The sequence below is a fragment of the Oratosquilla oratoria genome, chromosome 12, assembly GCF_046742065.1.
Source record: "Oratosquilla oratoria isolate Oo_2021 chromosome 12, ASM4674206v1, whole genome shotgun sequence".
Taxonomy (NCBI): domain Eukaryota; kingdom Metazoa; phylum Arthropoda; class Malacostraca; order Stomatopoda; family Squillidae; genus Oratosquilla; species Oratosquilla oratoria.
In genome coordinates, this window is record NC_134788.1 from 63,425,177 (window position 1) to 63,448,845 (window position 23,669).

Sequence of the window (23,669 nt, forward strand, 5' to 3'; positions counted from 1 at the left end):
CTCCTCCTCATGCATCACAGCATCATCTATACACAACCCCTCTCCATTCACCCCTATCCTCTGTCCTCCCCCTTCCTTCCTCCACAGACATTCCTCTCGTTTGTAATGCCCCTTTCACCCCATCCATCCATCTCATCCTAGGATGCCCCCTCATATTCACTCCTTCCACCTCTGCCTTCCACACTTCTTTTACTATTCTTTCTTCACTCATTCTTTCCATGTGTTCAATACCTTTAAAAGTTATTTTTTGGTTTTCCTGATCCACTTTCCATTGATTTTTTATTTCTTGGAGATCTATCTCGTTTATGGTTTCTCCAATTTTCTCAGTCACCGCTTGTATTTGTTCTTTTACTTCTTTTTTCAAAGCCTCACTTTTGTTAGTATCTTCATTTTTCATTCTTTCATTCTCACTTTTGACTGTGTTTAATTCCTTTTTTAGATCATTAAGCTCCCTGTTAGTTTCAGCATTTTGTTTTTTCAACTCATTCACTTCTTTATACATTGTCCTGTATTCAGCTTTCAGATCTATAATTTCATTTATTAGTTCTGTAATTCCCTGATTTAGAATATTTGTATACCTTGTTTCCCTTTCCAAATCTATACCTCTACCTAGTATTCCACTTTCTTTTGGGAACCCTGAAAATGCAATATTTTCATACCTTTGATTCCTCTTGGATGTTTCCATGTTCCAACTCTTGGGATGACACCTGATGGTGATTCAACCCTGTTTACTTCTAGTCTTTTCTTTGTTGGTTCATTATATTTTTGTCTACCTTCATCATCATCCATTTTATATTTTAACCACTAAGTGAATTTACTCTAACATTTCGGTCACTTGATAAACAAAGCTCCCCTATCCCAGTATGTCACCACCTAGGTGATTCCTCCAACTTATCGAAAAAGCACTGCACTCCAGAGCTCATTCTAGATGTCCACTCTAAAGTGTGGTTTGTGTGTCTTAAACGATGTGACTTGTGTAACTTATTTGAGTCAGATGAACTGAATAAACCTTCCTTGAGTTGGTTTAGATTCAGGTCTTGTGAGCCCAAACATGGAATGCTATGAAGTTATATTAAAATATGACTGTTGGGGCCAGCTTCCAAATCTCATGACATGATGAAAAAGCTAGAGCAATATTTGAGATATTGTGCTTGTGGGTGAATGAGTATGCATGAAGCTATAGGATGATTTTCATATTTCTAATGAAAAAGTAGAATGGAATATATGATAGCTCCATATCTGTTAGTGTTTCACCCTATTTTATGATAGGTCATGGCATGTACGAATGGTTGGTTTAGGTACAAACTTGAGTATGAGAGAGTTTGTGCACAAAACTTCCACTGTCCTATTAGAATATATTGCACACCTTCAGAGATAGATGTCAATAATATAATTCCATTTTTTCAGGATGAGGGTAAATATCATCACTTCTTTGGAAGAGCTATCTACAGATTTCATACTTGTCATACAATGAAAAGGACCCAGTGGCATAATTATATCACTAATCATTTTAGATATCACATGTTGACCCACACTGGAGGGAAGCCTTTCCATTGTGACCTGTAAAGTTGTGCCTTTTCACAAAAGGGTTCTCTTACAAAGCATATGATGAGCCACACAGGAGTGAAGCCTTTCCAATGTGATCTGTGTAATATAGCTTTCTGACAAAAGAATTGCTTCAAATTTCATATGATAACCCACATTCGAGAAAAGCCATTCCAGTGTGACCTGTGAGATAAAGCTTTCACACAAAACTGTCACCTTAGAAATAACTTGATGGCCCACACAGAAGAGAAGCCTTTCCATTGTGACTTGTGTGATTCAGCTTTCTCAAAAAATGATGCTCTCAGAAAGCATGCAAGGAGGCACACAAGAGAGAAGCCTTTTGTGTGTGAATGTGCGTTTCTGCTTTCTCGGAGAAGGGTTCTCTCACACAGTATATGAGGAGCCACACAGGAGAGAAGCCTTTCCAGTGTGGCCTGTGTGATTCTGCTCTCTCAAAAAAGGGTCATCTCATACGGCATATGAGGACCCACACAGGAGAGAAGCCTTTCCAGTGTGGCCTGTGTGATTCTGCATTCTCAGAAAAGGGTTCTCTTGCACGTCGTATGAGGACCCACACAGGAGAGAAGCCTTTCCAGTGTGGCCTGTGTGATTCTGCTTTCTCAGAAAAGGCTTCTCTTGCACGTCATATGAGGACCCACACAGGAGAGAAGCCTCTCCAGTGTGGCCTGTGTGATTCTGCTTTCTCAAAAAAGGGTCATCTCACACAGCATATGAAGACCCACACAGGAGAGAAGCCTTTCCAGTGTGGCCTGTGTGATACTGCTTTCTCAAAAAAGGGTAATCTCACACATCATATGAAGACCCACACAGGAGACAAGCCTTTCCAGTGTGACCTGTGTGAATCCGCTTTCTCACAAAAGTGTCATCTCATACGGCATATGAGGACCCACACAGGAGAGAAGCCTTTCCATTGTGACCTGTGTGATTCTGCTTTCTCAGAAAAGGGTTCTCTCACACAGCATATGAAGAACCACACAGGAGAGAAGCCTTTCCAGTGTGACCTGTGTGATTCTGCTTTCTCAAAAAAGGGTCACCTCACAGAGCATATGAGAACCCACACAGGAGAGAAGCCTTTCCAGTGTGGCCTGTGTGATTCTGCTTTCTCAAAAAAGGGTAATCTCACACATCATATGAAGACCCACACAGGAGAGAAGCCTTTCCAGTGTGGCCTGTGTGATTCTGCTTTCTCAAAAAAGGGTCATCTCATACGGCATATGAGGACCCACACAGGAGAGAAGCCTTTCCAGTGTGGCCTGTGTGATTCTGCATTCTCAGAAAAGGGTTCTCTTGCACGTCATATGAGGACCCACACAGGAGAAAAGCCTTTCCAGTGTGACCTGTGTCATTCTGCTTTCTCAGAAAAGGCTTCTCTTGCACGTCATATGAGGACCCACACAGGAGAGAAGCCTTTCCAGTGTGGCCTGTGTGATTCTGCTTTCTCAAAAAAGGGTAATCTCACACAGCATATGAAGACCCACACAGGAGAGAAGCCTTTCCAGTGTGGCCTGTGTGATACTGCTTTCTCAAAAAAGGGTAATCTCACACATCATATGAAGACCCACACAGGAGACAAGCCTTTCCAGTGTGACCTGTGTGAATCCGCTTTCTCACAAAAGTGTCATCTCATACGGCATATGAGGACCCACACATGAGAGAAGCCTTTCCATTGTGACCTGTGTGATTCTGCTTTCTCAGAAAAGGGTTCTCTCACACAGCATATGAAGACCCACACAGGAGAGAAGCCTTTCCAGTGTGACCTGTGTGATTCTGCTTTCTCAAAAAAAGGGTAATCTCACACATCATATGAAGATCCACACAGGAGAGAAGCCTTTCCAGTGTGGCCTGTGTGATTCTGCTTTCTCAAAAAAGGGTCATCTCATACGGCATATGAGGACCCACACAGGAGAGAAGCCTTTCCAGTGTGGCCTGTGTGATTCTGCATTCTCAGAAAAGGGTTCTCTTGCACGTCGTATGAGGACCCACACAGGAGAGAAGCCTTTCCAGTGTGGCCTGTGTGATTCTGCTTTCTCAAAAAAGGGTCATCTCATACGGCATATGAGGACCCACACAGGAGAGAAGCCTTTCCAGTGTGGCCTGTGTGATTCTGCATTCTCAGAAAAGGGATCTCTTGCACGTCGTATGAGGACCCACACAGGAGAGAAGCCTTTCCAGTGTGGCCTGTGTGATTCTGCTTTCTCAGAAAAGGCTTCTCTTGCACGTCATATGAGGACCCACACAGGAGAGAAGCCTTTCCAGTGTGGCCTGTGTGATTCTGCCTTCTCAGAAAAGGTAACTCTTGCACGTCACATGAGGACCCACACAGGAGAGAAGCCTTTCCAGTGTGGCCTGTGTGATTCTGCTTTCTCAGAAAAGGGTCAAATTACACAGCATATGAAGACCCACACAGGAGAGAAGCATTTTCAGTGTGACCTGTGTGAATCTGCTTTCTCAAAAAAGGGTCATATCACATGGCATATCAGGACCCACACAGGAGAGAAGCCTTTCCAGTGTGACCTCTGTGGTTCTGTTTTCTCATATAAGAATAATCTCATACAGCATGTGAAGAACCACACAGGATAGAAGCCTTTTTAGTGCGACCTCTGAGATTCTGTTTTCTCACAAAATGGTAATCTATGATGATCCATACAGAAGAGAAGCCTATCCAGTGTGACCTGTGTGGATTTGATTTCTTACATAAGGGTAATCTCAAACCCACACAGGAGAGAACCTATTCAGTGTGACCTCTGTGCTTCTGCTTTCTCACATAAGGGTCATCTCACAAAACATATGAGGGCCCACATAGGAGAGAAGCCTCTCCAGTGTGTCCTGTGCAATTCTGCTTTCTCACTAAAGATTAATCTCACAAAGCATACGAGGACCCATACTAGAGAAGCCTTTCTAATGTGACCTTTGTAATGAAGCTTTCTCATAAAAGAATTACCTCAAATATCACATGATGATCCATAGGAATGAAACAATTCCTTTATGATGTGTGATTCTGCTTTCTCATGAAAGGGTTATCTCACAAAACATATGAGGCCCACGCGTGAGAGAAGACTTTCCAATGTGATCTGTGTGGTTCTGGTTTCTCACAAAATTGTTCTAGAAAGCACATGAGGACCCACATTGGAGAGAAGCCATTGTGGTGCAACCTGTACAATGCAGCTTTCTCACAAAAGAATCACTTCAAAAAACATATGATCCACACAGGAGAATAGCCTTTCCAGTATGACCTTTGTGAATCCTTGTTTCTTATTAAAGGTTTCTCACACAATATTTGAAGACCTATGCAGATGGGCGGCCTTTCTAGTGTGAGCTGTGCTATTATGTTTTCTCAGTAAAGGGTTCCCTCATACAGCATATGAGGACCCGCACAAGAGAGAAGTCTTTCCACTGTGACCTGTGCAATTCTACTTTCCCACAAAAGAGTTCTGTGATTCTACTTTTTCAGGAAAGAGTTCTCTTACACAGCATACGAGGACCCACACAAGAGGCAAGTCTTTCCAATGCGACATGTATGATTCTGCTTTCTCATGTAAGGGGAATCTTGCACACAGGAGAGAAGCTTTTCCAATGTGACATGTGCGATTCTGCTTTCACACAAAAGGGTTATCTCAGAAAGTATATGATGACTCACACAGGAGAGAAGCCTATCCAGTGTGACTATGACAGTACATAATGACCCACAATGGAGAAGAGCCATTCTTGTATGATATAGCTTTCAGAAGAGATCTCTCACAAAACATATGAGGACCCACACAGGAAAGCCTCTCATGTGCAACATGTGTGGTGCAACTTTCTCACAAAAGGGTTCTCTCGCAATGCATATGAGGACCCACAATGGAGAGAAACCATTCCTGTGCACTGCATCACAAAAGAATCACCTCAAATATCATGTGATCTCCCCTTAATTGAAAACTCACAAAATTGGGAACAAGGACAGAGAGACAGGTTCCCCCAATGAAAGAAACAGTGCAAAAACTATACAAGAATTTAAGATCAAACTGGATGCTGAAAGATACAAAAGCAGGTCACTATAAGCATAGCTCTCCTCCCATAAAAAACAACTAGGTAAATTCAGGACAGTAGCTTTTCCACTGTGACCTGTGTCATTGTGCTTTCTCACAAAGGAGGTCTCAATCATCTCATACAGGAAAGAAGCCATTCCAGTGTGACCTGTGTGATGAAAAATATTCCCCATAAGATTTGTGCATGCGTTTGTGCACACATTTCACAACTAGCGTACAAAGGAAAAAAGTGTGTGCATAAGGTTTTGAAAATTAAATCAAAATATTGTAATTTAAGATACTAATCCTTTAATTTCATAACAATGAATTCAAAACAAAAGGAATGTGATTTTGAGAATCTGTCAATGACTTTTGAAATGTAAGTGTACAATTTCATAATTTTACACACAGTTTGGAGATCTTTTGTATGTTCAGCAGTTGTACATCACCAGTACTAGTTCAATCCAATGAAATAAATCAAGAAGCATGTTATTAGTTTTGTACCCTCAAATTAAAAAGTCTGAATACTTGATACAATCTCATTTTTTTTTTTTATGTTTCAAATTCCATTTGGAAAAGAAAATCACTGTTATTTCCTGCAGAAACCTACATTTCAAGAATAACTAAAGGAGCAATGAATATACTGATGAAAAAATGGCTACTAAAAGTCATTGGAATAGTAGAGGAACATTGAAGCAATGCCAAAGAAAAAATCATAATAATTAAGATAGAAGGGAGCTGTTGGAAAGATCCATCCCAACTTTGTTCTTCAATTGAAAAGTAAGCAACAGGAAACAAAACAAAGCAACAACTATGTTCGGTAAGTAGTGCACACAGATATGGTTGTAATCTGTAGCTATTTTTAAATTTACAAATGTAAAAAAAATATATACAAATAACAGAATTGCATAGAACTGGTGGATCTTGTTGTCAGATTCAAATGAAGCAAAGGGTGTGAAGTGAAAAAGAACTGCAAGTGAAGAATGGCTGGATGAAATAATGAAAAATGTTACACCCATTTACAGGACAGTTTCCCTGAGGATGAAGTACAAGAATGGTCAATGTGATTTTTCATCTGGTAGTGGACATGTTACTACCCTTTGTCTTAACTGTCATGATTTTCTTGCTGAGGCTACAGAAATATTTAGTTGCTCTTCAGAATGAAGTTCTGAGACTTGGAAAAGTTGATGGATATGAGGATTTAGTCCAATGAATTGAATAAAAAACAAACTTAGACACTGTTTAGGAGAATGTCATTTGGATAAGTTCGTATAAGCTACAAATTACATGGAAATTGAATTAATTTAGATGTGTATAAAAAGTGTGTGAATGCCGAAAACAAAAGAGAGGAGAAATAAGAAGGTAGACTCAAAATTGAGAATTAGTACCGGACTTACTTTTATAAATACAGTAAACTTCCACTTATCCGAACTCCAAGGGGGAATTAGAAATGTCCGATTAACCGAAATGTTAGGTTAATCCTACTTTGTATGTTTCATTACCGTAGAGTTTTATGCGGTTATGTCCGCTGCAATATTCGTACCTGTAAACTTAACATACATATGGAAATGCTTATAATAGTTCATAAACATATTCTATAGAGTAGAAACAGCCTATCAGGTGTAAACATGGAGTGTGCTGACACCGTGTGAGCACTTGGTGAAGCTTGCGGGGGTGGCGGAAGAGGCGGCGGGGTGTTTGAATGTTAGGTTGAGATCCAAATACGTTCGGTTGAAGCGATGGCTACCGTATTGAGAAAATATTCGGTTAATGAGATTATTCGGTTAAAACGCGTTCGGATAAGCGCGAGTTTACTGTACTTGCGTGATCCACACACTCTTCCACATAGATGACATTCTATTCCAGGGTTGTTTTGTTGTTGAACTGTTGGATTATGGCGTCGTTGTCTTCTCGCCTCTCATTAAAGATGGGCTCCTCTAGGTGTGACAGAACTTCCTTACATGTTGACCTCCAAGGTGGACGATCACTGGCTTTGCCTTCAAGTGCTTGATGGTCAATTTGACATCTTTTTAGAGTTGTCTTTATTTGATCTTTATAGCGTTTCATCGGTGCCCCTTGTTTACGATGTCCTTGGGGGAGTTGGCCATATAAGATTTGTCGGGGTAGTCTGTCATCGCTCAAGCGAATGGTGTGCCTTGTCCGTCGCAATTGCCATTTTGCTAGCATTGTTTCAATTGTGGTTGTGCCGGCACGTTGAAGGATTTCAGTGTGGGGAATCTTGTCTTTCCACGATAGTTTAAAGATCTTTTGCAGGCTGCTTATGTGAAATGCCTCTAATTGTTTTATATGCTCTCTGTAAGCAGTCCATGTTTCGGCACTGTAAAGTAGGGTTGATGTACGTACAGCAGTATAAACTGCCATCTTCGTGTCTAGTTTGAGGTTATCATTAAAAAAGACCCTTGAGCGCAGTTTTCCAAAGGCTGCAGAGACTTGGTTTATTCTGTTGCACATCTCTTTGTCTATACTATGTTTTTCGGAGACGATGCTTCCTAAATATTTAAAGTTTGTTACCTGTTTAATGTATGTATGTATGGTGATGGTACATACATACATACATATACCAAGGCCTTTTCCCCCTTATAAGGGAGGTAGCCAAAAAGGAAAAGGCATAAAATCATTCACACCCATTCCATCCCTGAAAAAACTCCACACCCCTCCACCCTCCCTCCCATCTTAGCACCTCCTAGATGACGGGTCATCCCTGCACCTTGTCCACTGCCCTGGGTCAAAACCAGTGTCGCAAGACACAGCACATCCACAGCAAGGCCGCTTCATAAATCGGCGACCCCCCCTCTCCGTCCCCCCCATATAAAGGAGAGGACGGGGAGAAATCCCTTCAGGCTGCGTCAAAATTTTGCTCACACACACTACCTCACCCCCCATCCCCCCGTCCATTCCACCTCATGCATCACAACATCTTCCATATACAACCATTCTCCATTCACTCCTGTCCTCTGTCCTCTCCCGTCCTTCCTCAACAGACATTCCCCTCTTCCCCAAAGCCCCCTTTACCCCATCCATCCATCTCATCCTAGGACGTCCCCTCATATTCACTCCCTCCACATCTGCCTTCCATACCTCCTTTACTAGTCTTTCTTCACTCATTCTTTCCACGTGTCCAAACCATCCTAATACTCTTTCATCAACCCTATCACCCAGCTCCCTTTCCACCCCTGTTCTCCTCCTCACCTCCTCATTTCTCACTCTATCTAGCCTAGTAACCCCCATCATACTTCTCAGACACTTCATCTCAAACACATTCAAGCTCCTTCTCTCTTCCTCTCTTATGTTCCATGTTTCTGCTCCATACAGTGCTGTTGGCACAATCACTCCTTCATACAGTCTCCTCTTAGCATCCATTCCCAAATTTCTATTCCTCATTACACTTTTTAAATTCACCAAGGCATTTACTCGCTTCTCTCAATCTACATTCTACCTCCACCTTTACTCCACCTTTTCCTGCCACATTTGCACCCAAGTATCTAAAACTATCCACTTCCTCCAGTTGCTCTCCCTTAATGCTCACTTCCAGATTACTGCCACTTTCACCCCTTGTACATCTCATCACCTTACTTTTACCCACATTTATCTTCAGCTTTCTTCTATCACACACTCTCCCAAACTCTGTCACCAACTTCCTCAATCCCAACTCCGATCCTGCCACAAGCGCAGTGTCGTCCGCAAACAACAGCTGGCTCACCTCCCACTTTTCTCCATTTTCCTTAACCATCTCCAATCCCTGACCCACTACCCTTGCATTTACCTCTCGAACTACCCCATCCATGTATAAGTTGAACAGCCAGGGTGACATAACGCATCCTTGACGAAGTCCCACCTTTACCTCAAACCACTCACTCTCTCCATTTCTAATCCTGACACAAGCTCTACTACTCTCATAGAAACTCTTGACAGCTCCCAGAAGCTTTCCTCCTATCCCGTATATCTGCATAACCTCCCACAGTGCCTTTCTGTCTACCCTGTCGTAAGCCTTTTCCAGATCCATAAAGACCCAAAAAACATCCTTCCCCTTTCCTATAGCTTTCTCACATATCTGTCTTACCACAAAAATCTGATCTACACAACCTCTACCTGTCCTAAATCCACACTGTTCCTCACCAATTACTCCTTCTGTTCCTCTCCTAATCCTCTCAATCAAGATCCTCCCATAAGCCTTCCCAACTACACTTAACAAGCTAATCCCTCTTAAACTACTATATTCACACTTGTCCCCCTTTCCCTTGTAAAGTGGAACTATACAAGCACTCCTCCAGTCCTCCGGCACTCTACCTTCTCTCCAGCAAACATTAAATAACCTCACCAAGCAGTCCACCATCACTGTACCTCCTTTTTTGAGACATTCTGCTTGGCATCCATCCAGACCAGGTGCCTTACCTGCTTTCATCATCTTAACAGCTGCCTTCACTTCATCCTTCCTTATTTCTCCTCCGTTTTCCTCACTCATCATGGTGATGGTAGATATGAAAATATTGAAAATTACTGGGGCAATAACGCACCCTTGTTTAACACCCACTTCAATGTTGAAAGGGGGTGATCTCTCTCCTGAGGCAAGCACTGTAGCTAGCTGACATATCATTTAGTTTAGTATTGAGAGAAGTTTTGGAGGGGTACCAAACTTTTCTAAAACAGTCCATAGCAACTCCCTATTGATGGTGTCAAAGGCTTTCTGGAGATGGATGAAAGCTATCTATAGGTCTTTTTTGCTCGTTGCATTTCTCCTGTAGTTGCCTTACACAGAATATCATGTCGCATGTGCTGCGATCGTTGCGAAACCCGCATTGCGTTTCTGGTAATGTGCTCTCGGATATATGCTGGCATAATCTGATCATCATAATTCTTGTCAAAATCTTGGAGGCTACTACCAAAAGAGAGATTCCTCTGCTGTTTTCACAATGTGCTCAATCTCCTTTCTTTTTGTATATTGTTATGATGTCTGATTTCAGAAATTCAGCTGGAACTATTTCTGAGTTCCAAATGAGCAGTATGAGCTCATGTATCTTTAGATGTGGGAAATAACCGCCTTCTTTGTACAATTGTGAGGGCAGGCCGTCCGGGCCGGGCGCTTTATTATTCTTTAAGGATTTAATGGCTTTGTAGTTTCTTTAAAGGTGGGTGGTACATCCATCTCATTTGCTAGAGGTGTCAGAGGGATTTCATCCAAGATATTTTGTGTTATAGGGTTTTTGTGATTTGATAGGATTTGGAAGTGCTGCGTCCATCGGTTAAGAAAGCCGGATTTATCTTTTAGAAGGTTACCTTCTTGTGATCTGACAGGGACTAGATTGCGTTTTTGGGGCCCGTAGATTGCCTTCAAACCGTTGTAAAACCCATGCTGGCCATTACTGTTAGCAAGGTATTGCAGATCCTTCGCCTGGTTGATCCACCATTTATTTCCATATCACGAAGCTTGAGTTGTGTTTCTTTTCTTAGGTTTTGAAACGTTTGTTTCAGTTCTGTGGAGTTTGGGTTTGAGAGCCAAGCATCATGGGCTTTGTTTTTCTGAGATAGAATTTTTTACAAAGGCGGAACATGCCGACAGGAGACCTTTTGTTCCATATCTAGGTCGAATGCGGAAAAAAATATATTAATAATAAAATAATAAATAAAAACTATGATAATGTAAATAACAATTAAAATACATAAATAAATGCATAGGTATAGTTAAATAATAAACAAACAGGTAAATAGTAAATAATAAATTGACATATAACTAATAATAAATGAAAATCAGACAGACAAATGATAAAACAAAAACAGATAATATAAGATAAATCATAATCATTACAGCATCTTACTTAGGTATTTATCTAAATGATTCTTAAAGCTTCGAACTAAACTACATTGCACTACCTGTGCAGGAAGTTTATTCCATTCATTAACTACACGGTTGGCAAAGTTGTTTCTACCTACTTCCAAATTGAATCTATTTCCGGACAGTTTGAGACCATTGTTTCTTGTCTGATTCTCATTCAATGTAAAAATTTTGTCACTTCTGATGTTGTGAATTCCCTTTAGAATTTTAAGGACCTGTATCAAGTCACCTCTGAGTCTACGCTTTTTTAGGGAAAACAGATTCATATGTTTTAGTCGATTTTCGTATGATTTATTTTTGATATTTGGGATCAGTTTTGTGGCTCGCCGTTGTACTTTTCCAGTCAATGTCTTTAATGAGATTCGGTGACCATACGGAAACAGCATATTCCAAATGTGGACGAACTAACGATTTATATAGTTTGTTAATGAGTGATGGACTTTTGAAATCAAAAGATCGCGCAATCAGTCCTAGAATCTTATTTGCTTTCTCAGAGGCTGAAATACACTGCTTGGATGATTTGAGGTCGTTACTGATAATTACGCCGAGATCTTTTTCACTATCCACTTTTGTTAACGAATTTCCAAATAACTTGTAATCGTACTTACTGTTATTTTACCTATGTGCATTACCTTGCATTTACTTATGTTAAATTTCATTAGCCACTTTTCAGACCATTGCTGTAATTGATCTAAATCTTCTTGAATATCTAATTGGTTTGAGTGATCATTTGCCACTCCGCACAGTTTTGTATCATCAGCAAATTTGGAAACAGTAGATTTTAGTCCATGGTCTATATAATTTATATATACTATGAATAGAAGTGCCCCAAGAACGGAACCCTGAGGAACTCCACTTGCAACACTTTTTCCATCCAGAAGTTTTTCCATTTAAAACAACTCTCTGTTTTCGACCATTCAACCAATTACTAGTCCAACCTAATAGGCTACCACTTATTCCATGCAAAGCTAATTTAGTAAGTAGTCCTTCGTGTGGGACGGTATCAAAAGCTTTTGCAAAGTCTAGATATACTAAATCTATATTGTTTCTTCTGTCATAATTCGAGATAACTGTGTTGTAGAATTCGAGTAAGTTAGTCACGCAAGAACGTTTCCGTCTGAAACCATGCTGGCTATCATTTATCAAACGGTTACTTTCTAAATGATGTTCGATAGCATCTCTGATGATAGTTTCCATTATTTTTCCTACGATTGAAGTCAAACTTATAGGCCTATAGTTATTTGGTTTCTTTTTGTCACCTTTTTTGAATATGGGAGTAACGTTAGCTAGCTTCCATTCTCCGGATATGATGGATTTCTTGAAAATAATTTCTAATGGAACAACAATCTCATTTTTCATTTTCTTTAAGATTCTTGGATGCCAACCGTCAGGCCCTGGTGTTTTATTAACTTTGAGTTTGTCTATACACCTTTTAATTTTTTCTTTTGTTATATTTACCGTAGTAAGTTTACCCTAGACTTTTCACAGGTTTCAGTTTGGAATTCACTTTGAGGTGTTTCGTTTACGAATACCGAGCTAAAATAATTGTTTAAGATATTACACATTCCTTCATTTGAATATTCAAGTTGACCGTCAGCAGATAATAGTGGACCAATGTGATTCCTAACAACCTTTTTATCTCTAATGTAACTATAGAATTCTTTGGGATTCTCTTTGGATTTCTCAGCGATGTTCATTTCGTATTGTCTTTTTTTTTTCTTTTTTTCTTTTTTGTATATCCTTTGCACTTTCACAAAACCAATCTTTGTGGTGGCGTTTTCTGAAGCCAAGAGTTTCTTTTGCACATTGTTTCAGTGTGGAGTGAATGTTAGTCCAGCGGCCACATCCCGGTAAACTGCTCGACCAGCAGGCTAAGCCAGGTGAGGGTAGCTGTAAGGAGAATTCTCCCCTCAGCTAAAGTAATCCCACATGACCTGTGGGCTACCCTTGGTTGGGATAGGTCTACAGGAGCCAACCTCTAACGAAAAAGCTGTGAGTGGGGTCCCACATAGGGCGTCTACCAACAGACTGGATGTCCGGCAGACCTCTGCAATCTCTCACAGTCGATGGTCGTCCCGATTAACTCTTGCCACCATCAACTCTGTGTGAGGCCGAGCTATGGGGACGGCCCCAGAGCAAGCCCTTCTCCGCGTTAATCTATTCATTGCGCAAGCACAGCTTCACTCACCCCATTCATCCTCATCGCCCCTCCTCATTTATCACCAAAAGTCCCTCGGCGACAGGATAGGGTGTAAGTGGCAGGCCATGAATGTGGCTGGGAGCTGCGAGCTTGATTCCTGCACGTGGGCGGTGTTGAGGTGATCGCCGCTAGCTGGGTGGCATTAGGGCTGGCTCAGCTTTCGTGTACTCTCAACATGACTGAGCAGCCAGAAACGAAAGCCTCACTGCTCACCCGAGAACGGGAAGGACCGTGAATAAGCCTCGGTTTAAAAAAGGACAGCCCTTCAGCAACCTGAGCAGAAGAACCGCGTCTGCCAAGGCATCCCTTACTGCGGTCGAAAAATCCAGAAAACAGAGACACCATTCAAAGTTGCAGAGTGGAACATTAGAACCCTACTAGACACTGAACCCCAAACTAGACCTCGACGTAGAACAGCTTTGTTAGCCCATGTCCTGAATCGATATGATGTCGATATCGCGGCACTAAGTGAAACAAGACTACCAGGCGAAGATAATTTAACAGAAGTTGGTGAAGGAATAACGTTCTACTGGAAAGGCTATGAAGAAAACGTACGGAAAATTCATGGAGTTGGTTTTGCCATACGCACCAAATTACTTGAAAAAGTAACATAGTCTACAACTGGTATATCTCCAAGGTTAATGACATGGCGTATACCTCTTGCAAAACACCGCTGCATAACCTTGATTAGTGCATATGCCCCGACACTAGACTCCAGCGAAGAACAAAAAAATGCATTCTCTGAATCCTTACACTCAACACTAACTGCAATACCTAAAGAGGACAAAATTCTGCTGCTCGGTGATTTCAATGCAAGGGTAGGAAAGCAAGCCCACTTATGGCCACGTGTCATTGGCAAACACGGGGTGGGAAAAATGAACAACAATGGCCTTCGACTGCTAACACTCTGCTCAGAACTTAACCTCGTAGTCACCAACACTACGTTTCAACTTAAGAACAAATACAAAACCACTTGGACTCACCCACGGTCCAAACATGGGCATAGGATTGATTTTATGATAACAAAGCAGAGTAACCAGAAGGATGTTCATATTACACGTGCAATGAGAGAGGCAGAATGCTCAACAGATCATACTATGCTGGTCTGCAAGCTAAATCTTAGAATTCGTCCCCCGTTCAGCGCACATGTCCTTCAAAAAAGCTAAACATCAGCTGTCTGAAAGACTCGAGAAAACTAGATGCTTTCAGAAATTCAATATATGTCAACTTAACCCAAGACAACGGCCCCCCAGCTGCGTCACCTGACGATGTCTGGACTAACACACACACACACACACATATATATATATATATATATATATATATATATATATATATATATATATATATATATATGTTGGTACATTGTGACAAGTTGATGAAGGTGGAAAAAGAAGTCACGGGTCTAGTTCCGAGTTACTGAGTTTATTCCTGACCGGTTTCGCTCTATGCTTCTTCAGAGGAATGTGACTCTGGAGTGAAGCTGGCGGTATACATAGTCTGAGTAAGACCGCGTTCCCTCCTTGGAGGTGGGTTACGTTTGGTTGTACAATGGTTTTTAATACAATGAACAATAGTGATAATAAAGTATACAATAAATTGTTGTGATGTTATTACAAAACAGCTCCGGTGTGTGTGGAATGTTGATCGAGGGTGTAACATTGTAAGTGAAGTGAGTGGTGTAGAAATGTGTGACTCCTAAAAAGTGTCATATGATAACTTATAGTATTAAATAATATAATAATATAAATATCCAGATAAATAAAATGAATGAAATAAAATGAAAATACAAATACAAATATAAATAAAAATATAAAGAAATAAAAAAATAAAAAAAAATAAAAATAAAAATGAAAATAAAAATAAATAAATAAATAAAAATGTGCTTATTTAAAGTGACATGACATCTCATCGCATATCATTGTGTGACAGAATGTTATAAAAAATATACATACATATATAACAATGAATAGATAAATAAATGCCAAAGAAATATATAGTAAAAATATAGAATTAAAATATAATATATAAAAATAAAAATAAAAATGAAAATACGAACTGACCGGCCTCAAGCCCTCAACCCAGGGAGCGCGGACGTTTGGGCACCGGATGGATTTTGTCGTTCTATGTGGGCGCTGTTCTGGGGCAGGTTCTTATGGCTGCGTATTGAGCTGTGAATTGTTCCCATTTAATATCCCCTACTTTTTGGTTGATGTTGGCATTGGTTGTTATATATAGGGCTTCAATCACCTTCCTTTGTCTTTTTGATAGACCTTTACTACCTCTGCCTGTTGCCAGTCGGGAAGATGTCCTTCCTGATCCACGTGGCCCACCATCGCGTTTGAGAGGCGGTGGTACCTTAGGTCCGCCTTGTGCTCTTTTATTCTGGTATGTAGGCCCCTGTGACTCTCACCATAATATGACTTGTCACAGTTGCCACATGGGATCCTATATATGACGCTGAGGTCGTTTGTTGTAACACCAACATCAAAAACAACAAACGACCTCAGCGTCATATATAGGATCCCATGTGGCAACTGTGACAAGTCATATTATGGTGAGAGTCACAGGGGCCTACATACCAGAATAAAAGAGCACAAGGCGGACCTAAGGTACCACCGCCTCTCAAACGCGATGGTGGGCCACGTGGATCAGGAAGGACATCTTCCCGACTGGCAACAGGCAGAGGTAGTAAAGAAAGGTCTATCAAAAAGACAAAGGAAGGTGATTGAAGCCCTATATATAACAACCAATGCCAACATCAACCAAAAAGTAGGGGATATTAAATGGGAAAAATTCACAGCTCAATACGCAGCCATAAGAACCTGCCCCAGAACAGCGCCCACATAGAACGACAAAATCCATCCGGTGCCCAAACGTCCGCGCTCCCTGGGTTGAGGGCTTGAGGCCGGTCAGTTCGTATTTTCATTTTTATTTTTATTTTTATATATTATATTTTCATTTTATATTTTTACTATATATTTCTTTGGCATTTATTTATCTATTCATTGTTATATATGTATGTATATTTTTTATAACATTCTGTCACACAATGATATGCGATGAGATGTCATGTCACTTTAAATAAGCACATTTTTATTTATTTATTTATTTATTTTTATTTTCATTTTTATTTTTATTTTTATTTTTCATTTTTTTATTTCTTTATATTTTTATTTATATTTGTATTTGTATTTTCATTTTATTTCATTCATTTTATTTATCTGGATATTCATATTATTATATTATTTGATACTATAAGTTATCATATGACACTTTTTAGGATTCACACATTTCTACACCACTCACTTCACTTACAATGTTACACCCTCGATCAACATTCCACACACACCGGAGCTGTTTTGTAATAACATCACAACAATTTATTGTATACTTTATTATCACTATTGTTCATTGTATTAAAAACCATTGTACAACCAAAAGTAACCCACCTCCAAGGAGGGAACGCGGTCTTACTCAGACTATGTATACCGCCAGCTTCACTCCAGAGTCACATTCCTCTGAAGAAGCATAGAGCGAAACCGGTCAGGAATAAACTCAGTAACTCGGAACTAGACCCGTGACTTCTTTTTCCACCTTCATCATATATATATATATATATATATATATATATATATATATATATATATATGTATATATATGCATATATATACATGTATATACATATATATTGTATATTTAGGGCGCAGATTCTCACTAATACACACGGAGTTAAACACGACAGCATTTTGGCACTGGTTAATCTTCTTACTGAGATTTTCAATTTTCCTCACAGTAGGTCTCATTTCAGGAGGGTGGGCAAATACAAGCCTTCCAAATTCTTCCATATTTAATTTAACGTTTCGACTTCAGGGAGTCATCTTCAGAATAGTTACAAGAGAAAAGTCACAATTTTCAAAGCTACATGATTCACAATTGACAATGGTGTACAGACAACATGGGTTTAAATATGGGCCGCTTGGGAACGGTGCATGGTTCGTGATCCGTTACGTAGCCGGACACTACGTCTTGGAAGGGAAGGGGGAGGAGGAGGGGGAGGAGGAGGGAGAGGGGGGGAGTCAGGTAAGGTAGGTCTTCTCGCTGGGTCACCACGCTGGTCATGTGGGGGTTGGTGAGGTGTAGGAGGGGGAGGGGGAGAGGAAGGAGGTGGGTGTTGCTGTTGTTGGGCTGCAAATCTCGTGGAAGAATTAAATAGTGGGATGGCGGAAATCATATTACATTGAATATTAATAATTGGAGCTCTCTCCCTAATGTGGATGGCTTCAAGCATTTTTAGTTCCTTAATTTTGGCACAGTGTGCAACTATCCTAGTGTTATCCACGATTGTCTTCCTATCGATTAAAGCCTGGTGGTATTGGAGGTGGTGTTTAATTGCTCCTTGTTGTAAATGTAGGGACAACCGTCTACTCAGTTGGCATGTCGTGAACCCAATGTATGAAGAATTACGAGGTGCGCAGCCCCCAGTTTTACAGCGATATTCATAAATGACATTGGTTCTCGATAATATGCCGCCATTGCCAGGCAGATTGTTTTTCACAACAAGGGAGCAGGTACGGGGGTTGTCATAGAATACTGTGAGGAAAATTGAAAATCTCAGTAAGAAGATTAACCAGTGCCAAAATGCTGTCGTGTTTAACTCCGTGTGTATATATATATATATATACATATACATATATATATATATACAAATATATATACATATACAAATATATATACAAATACATATATACATGCTATTAATTAATCTCATGAATGTAAAATACATATTAAATATTTCTGTCAGGTCTGTCATTGTCACACAAAGGACTCATGAAATAGAAAATTGGTGCATATATATATATATATATATATATATATATATATATATATATATATATATATATATATATATATATATATATATATATATATATGTATATATATATATCCCTAATCATTTATCTTGTTTATGGAAGGCCAAATTTAGGAGGTATTTCTAATTCACAATAAAATATTACATGGAAATTTACTCGATCTATTGATCAGTAGCCATGAAATCATGATAACCGATATAGAAGTTGGTGAAACTATTGCAAGTAGCAATCACAACTTAGATTCAAAATGCTGAGAAAAAAAATAGAAAAATAGATGCTTGTTTTTCTAAAATACCCGATTTCAGTAAAGCTCAGTTCATAGGACTACGTCAGGAGCTTCAGTTTACAGATTGGGAAGAAAAATTAAGCGAAGGAACTGTAGATCAGATGTGGGTAATGTTTCAAAATACGCTTACTAAGATGATTCATACATCTCCTTTAAGGACAGACGCCTCCCAAATGAGGCTTACCTAAAATTGCTTGACAAAGAAACAGAAAAAATATTGCTAAAAAGAAACAGGCTTATAAGAAATGCAAGTGTTAGGGTGCACCTAATGACTACCAAAGTTATGTGATAATACAGAGAGATTAAAAAACGAAAAAAAAAACTAAAACAACAATACGAAATGAATATCACTGATAAATTCAAAGAGAATCCCAGAGAATTCTAGTTACATTAGAGATAAAAAGGTTATTAGGAATCACATTGGCCCACTATTATCTGCTGATGGTCAACTTGAATATTCAAATGAAGGAACGTGTGATATTTTAAACAACTATTTTGCTAAGTATTCGTAAATGAAACAGCTTAGTTAACTCCAAACTGAAACCTGTGAAAAGTGTAGGGTAAACTTACTACGATAAATATAACAAAAGAAAATATTAAGGATGCCAACCGTCAGGGCCTGACGGTTGGCATCCAAGAATCTTAAAGGAAATTAAAAATTCCATTAGAAATTATTTTCAAGAAATCCATAGTATCCAGAGATGTCCCAAGAGAATGGAAACTAGCTAACGTTATTCCCATATAAAAAAGTGACAAAAAGAAACCAAATAACTATAGGCCTATAGGTTTGACTTCAATCATAGGAAAAATGATGGAAACTATCATCAGAGATGCTATCGAACATCATTTAGAAAGTAACTGTTTGATAAATGATAGCCAGCATGGATTCAAATGGAAACATTCTTGCGTGACTAACTTACTCAAATACTACTATACACTCCTCTTGAATTATGACAAAAGAAACAATATAGATTTAATATATCTAGACTTTGCAAAAGCTTTTGATACCGTCCCCCACGAAAGACTACTTACTAAATTACCTCCACATGGAATAAGTGGTAGCCTATTAAGTTGGACTAGTAATTGATTGAATGATCAAAAACAGAGTTGTTCTAAATAGCAAAACTTCTAGATGGAAAATGCTACCAGTGGAATTCCTCAGGGTTCCGTTCTTGGGCCACTTTAATTCATAGTACATGTAAACTATATTAACCACGGACTAAAACCTATTGTCTCCAAATTTGCTGATGATACAAAACTGAGCGGAATGGCAAATGATCACTTAAACCAATTAGACATTCAAGAAGATTTAGATAAACTACAGCAATGGTCTGAAAAGTGGTTAATGAAAGTTAACACAAGTAAATGCAAGGTAATGCACATATGTAAAAATAACAGTAAGTTTATTCCATTCATTAACTACACGGTTGGCAAAGTTGTTTCTACTCACTTACAAATTAAATCTATTTCCTGACATTTTGAGACCATTATTTCTTGTCAGATTCTCATTCACTGTAAAAGAAATTGTCACTTTTGATGTCAATTCCCTTTAGAATCTTAAAGACCTGTTTCAAGTCACCTCCAAGTCTATATACATTTGGGGAGGGGGGGCATTCATATGTTTTAGTCGATTTTCGTATGATTTATGTTTGATATTTGGAATCAGCTTTGTGGTTCGCCATTGTACTTTTTCTAATCTGTCAATGTCTTTAATGAGATTTGGTAACCATACGGAAACAGCATATTCCAAATGTGGACAAACTAACAATTTATATAGTTTGTTAATGAGAGATGGACTTTTGAAGTAAAAAAAATAAAATCGTGTAATCAGTCCTAGAATAGTATTTGCTTTCTCATAGGCTGAAATATACTGCTTAGATGATTTGAGATCGTTACTGATAATTACGCCAAGATCCTTTTCTTTATACACTTTTGTTAACGAATTTCCAAATAACTTGTAATCGCACTTACTGTTATTTTTACCTATGTGTATTACCTTGCATTTACTTGTGTTAAATTTCATTAGCCACTTTTCAGACCATTGCTGTAATTTATCTGAATCTCTTCCATTATCATCTCTCCATCTGCACCTTTTACCTTTTCTTCTCTAGTTAATTCGCTTCCTCTTCCTCTCTTAATTTCTTTCCAAAACATACTTCTTATTACTTTAAAAAAATTTCCGTCATACCTTTACCCCATTTCACATCTACTCTCCTCTTTGCCTTCTTTACTTTTTGCTTTACTTCTCTTTTCTTTTCTTTTCTTTGTACCTCTCATATGACTCCCTCGTCCTTTTTTGTAACCAATCTGTGAAAGCTCGTTTCTTCTCTTCTACAACCTTCTTTGTTTCCTCATCCCACCATTCACTACCCTTCCTTCTATTTCCTCCTGTCCTTCTTGTTCCTTACACCATCTTTGCACACTTTGTGACTCCCTCCTTGAACCATCCCCATTCCTCCTCCACACCTAGCTCTACTCTATCCTTCACTCCCTCCCACTCCTTCAGCTTCTTCTACTGTTCCTTTTCCTTTTCATTTAAAGAGCTCACTCTAAGCACCTCCCTACCTTTTGTCCTTTTCCTCTTTCTCCATCTATCCTCCACTCTCAACTTACCTTCCACCAAAAAATGATCTGATATTCCCCCACTCTCTCCCCCTAGAACATGTACATCCTTAACTCTTCCTATTATATTCCTATCTGCTACCACATAGTCCATTAACGCTCTATCTACCACCCTTCCCTCCACCACCCTCTCCCATGTGTACTTATGCTTGACTTTCTTCCGAAACACTGTATTTGCCATCATCAACTCTCTTTCTAGACACATCTCCACCATCAACTCTCCACTACGATTCTTTCCTGGAACTCCACATTTCCCAACCACTCCGTCAATTGGTTCATTTCCTACCCTATATATGTATATGTATATACAGTATATTCGCATCCGAACTTTGTCATCCTTTTGCAATAGTCTACAGTCCTCGTTTTTCACTCTTTTCAAAGTTGTTGCGTCATCTGCAAACATGTTGGTATCGCTTGTTGTTCCTTCCATCATGTCATTGACATAGTCAAGAAACATTATTAGTGCAAGCACTGAGCCTTGTGGAACTCCGCTCGTTACTGGCTAGCTGCTCTCCAGCTTGACATCTTATCCATTACTACTGCCCTCATGCCTCTTCCCTTCAAAAAGTCTTTAATCCATCCTAGAGGTTTGCCTCTCAGTCCTCCAACATGATCCAGTTTTCACACAAGTCGACTGTGAGGACTATGGACTAGCTAGAAAGGACCACTCGTTCGCGCGGGATCGGTAGTTGTAGGAGGGGAAGAGATGTCTGTGTCAAAATGAAAATACGGTCGTGTATAAAAGAGGGCTTTTGCCACCGGGCGATTCTCAGGGATATTTATTGCGTCAAGTCGTGGCTCAGGAGGGGTGGGCAGGAGACTTGGAGTTGGAGGCTAAAACCATTGTATGTAACTGTTTTTCCTTAGGGATATTTATTCGACTTAACCTCAACCAACAAAGTTAGAAAAAGAGTAGGAGGCTTAGTCTTAGAGACAGAATATTTTGAAAAAATGAGAAGATGTATTAGGAGAGAGTTAGAAATTAGAATATTTTCAGAAGAAGAAAAAGCTTTGTAGATGTTTGTGCGTGTAGTTTTTTTTTTTTTTTTTTTTTTTTATGCTACGCATAGAGGGTTGTTTCCTTTAAGCGGATGTACATTGAGCTGGATAGATAAGGGACGAGACATGTTCTGGTTCCGGGAGACGAAACAGACTTCCTGGAGTAGCGGAACCCTTTTGCCGGCGAGAGGAGAACAGGTAATATTATATACATTCGGTGGAGATGTGAATATACATTAAAACTGCATATAACATGTTTACAGATAAGTAAAATTAGAAATATAACCAGCGAGGACTGAACCCGCCCACCCATAGCACGTCTAATGAGAATCTGCTGCCTTTCCTCACGCTTGCCGTTGGATACAGACGGGCTCATTTTCTGTACGGTGAAGTCTAGGTGTGATGTGTCGTATAAGGTGTTTGTGTATGGCGTGCAGTCTTTCTAGGTGTCTCATGTGAAGTTTGTGTTTGTGTGAGGTACTTTTTGTGTATTATAAATACATGTGTTATGATGATAATGAAGTACCTCTGTAACGATTTGTTTGTGAGGGAGAATGCTATGACAATAATTGAACACCTTTGTAATTATTAGGTTGTGGAATGTAACGGTAATGTTTCATTTGTAGATTGTGTACTGTAATGTTTTTATAATGGAAATGTCTTGGGTTCTGTAATGTTGGCGTTGTTTCGCGTTTTGCAGATTGTGTACTTGTGGTGAAATGTGGTGCACATATGTGTGCACAGTTGGCACCCCTAGCACAGGGTCAAAAGGTCACGGCCGGTGTAGGAAGGAGGGCGCACGACGGTGTGCCCGTCAGTGTGTGTGTGTGTGGAACGAGAAGATGCAAGTGGAACTCTAACACGATTAGGATTAGCAGAGCTAGTGGGTTTAGGTAAGGTAGATTGTAGAGTGAGAAGTGCGTCGGGAGATGGAAAAGTGAAGCAGAAATAACCAAAGAAACGGGAAACCACAGAAATCAGGTGAGTTACAAGTAGTACAGCCCTCCCATTAAAGTTGGAAAATGTTGAATAAAACTTAAAGTTGAGAATAATACTTGACATTATTCTTCAAGTTACATGTTACCCTTCACTGAAGTATTCCTGCTGTGATATCTATATCCTCCTTTTATGCGTCCTACATACATCACTTTAGTTTTGTTTTTTGTTCGTTTTTAGACCATTTCTTTCTACTCCTGTCTTTCGTCTCTCCACCTGCAGTTGCTCTATCGTGTCAGCAATCACAACTGCATCAGAAAAGTAAAAA

The 23,669-nt window shown here is 39.5% G+C and overlaps 3 protein-coding genes across 3 annotated transcripts in view; 1 reads left to right on the plus strand and 2 right to left on the minus strand.

The window, feature by feature from the left end:
- Positions 1-3,221, plus strand: part of LOC143031923 (uncharacterized) — a 142,575-nt gene extending 139,354 nt beyond the window's left edge. The window contains exon 2 of the mRNA XM_076196295.1: positions 1,408-3,221. Within this exon, the coding sequence (XP_076052410.1) occupies positions 1,896-3,218 (1,323 nt within the window). The 5' untranslated portion in view covers positions 1,408-1,895 and the 3' untranslated portion in view covers positions 3,219-3,221. The remainder of the gene's footprint in view (positions 1-1,407) is intronic.
- LOC143031926 (uncharacterized) overlaps positions 1-23,669 on the minus strand; it is a 493,007-nt gene that overhangs the window by 178,822 nt on the left and 290,516 nt on the right. The window lies entirely within an intron of this gene.
- Positions 7,431-8,045, minus strand: LOC143030457 (uncharacterized). The gene has a single exon (XM_076193606.1). The coding sequence runs from the start codon at positions 8,043-8,045 to the stop codon at positions 7,431-7,433; it is 615 nt and encodes a 204-aa protein (XP_076049721.1).

Coding starts and splice junctions, on each gene's coding strand:
- LOC143030457 (XM_076193606.1), bottom strand. CDS start 8,045: ATGTGCAACAGAATAAACCAAGTCTCTGCAGCCTTTGGAAAACTGCGC.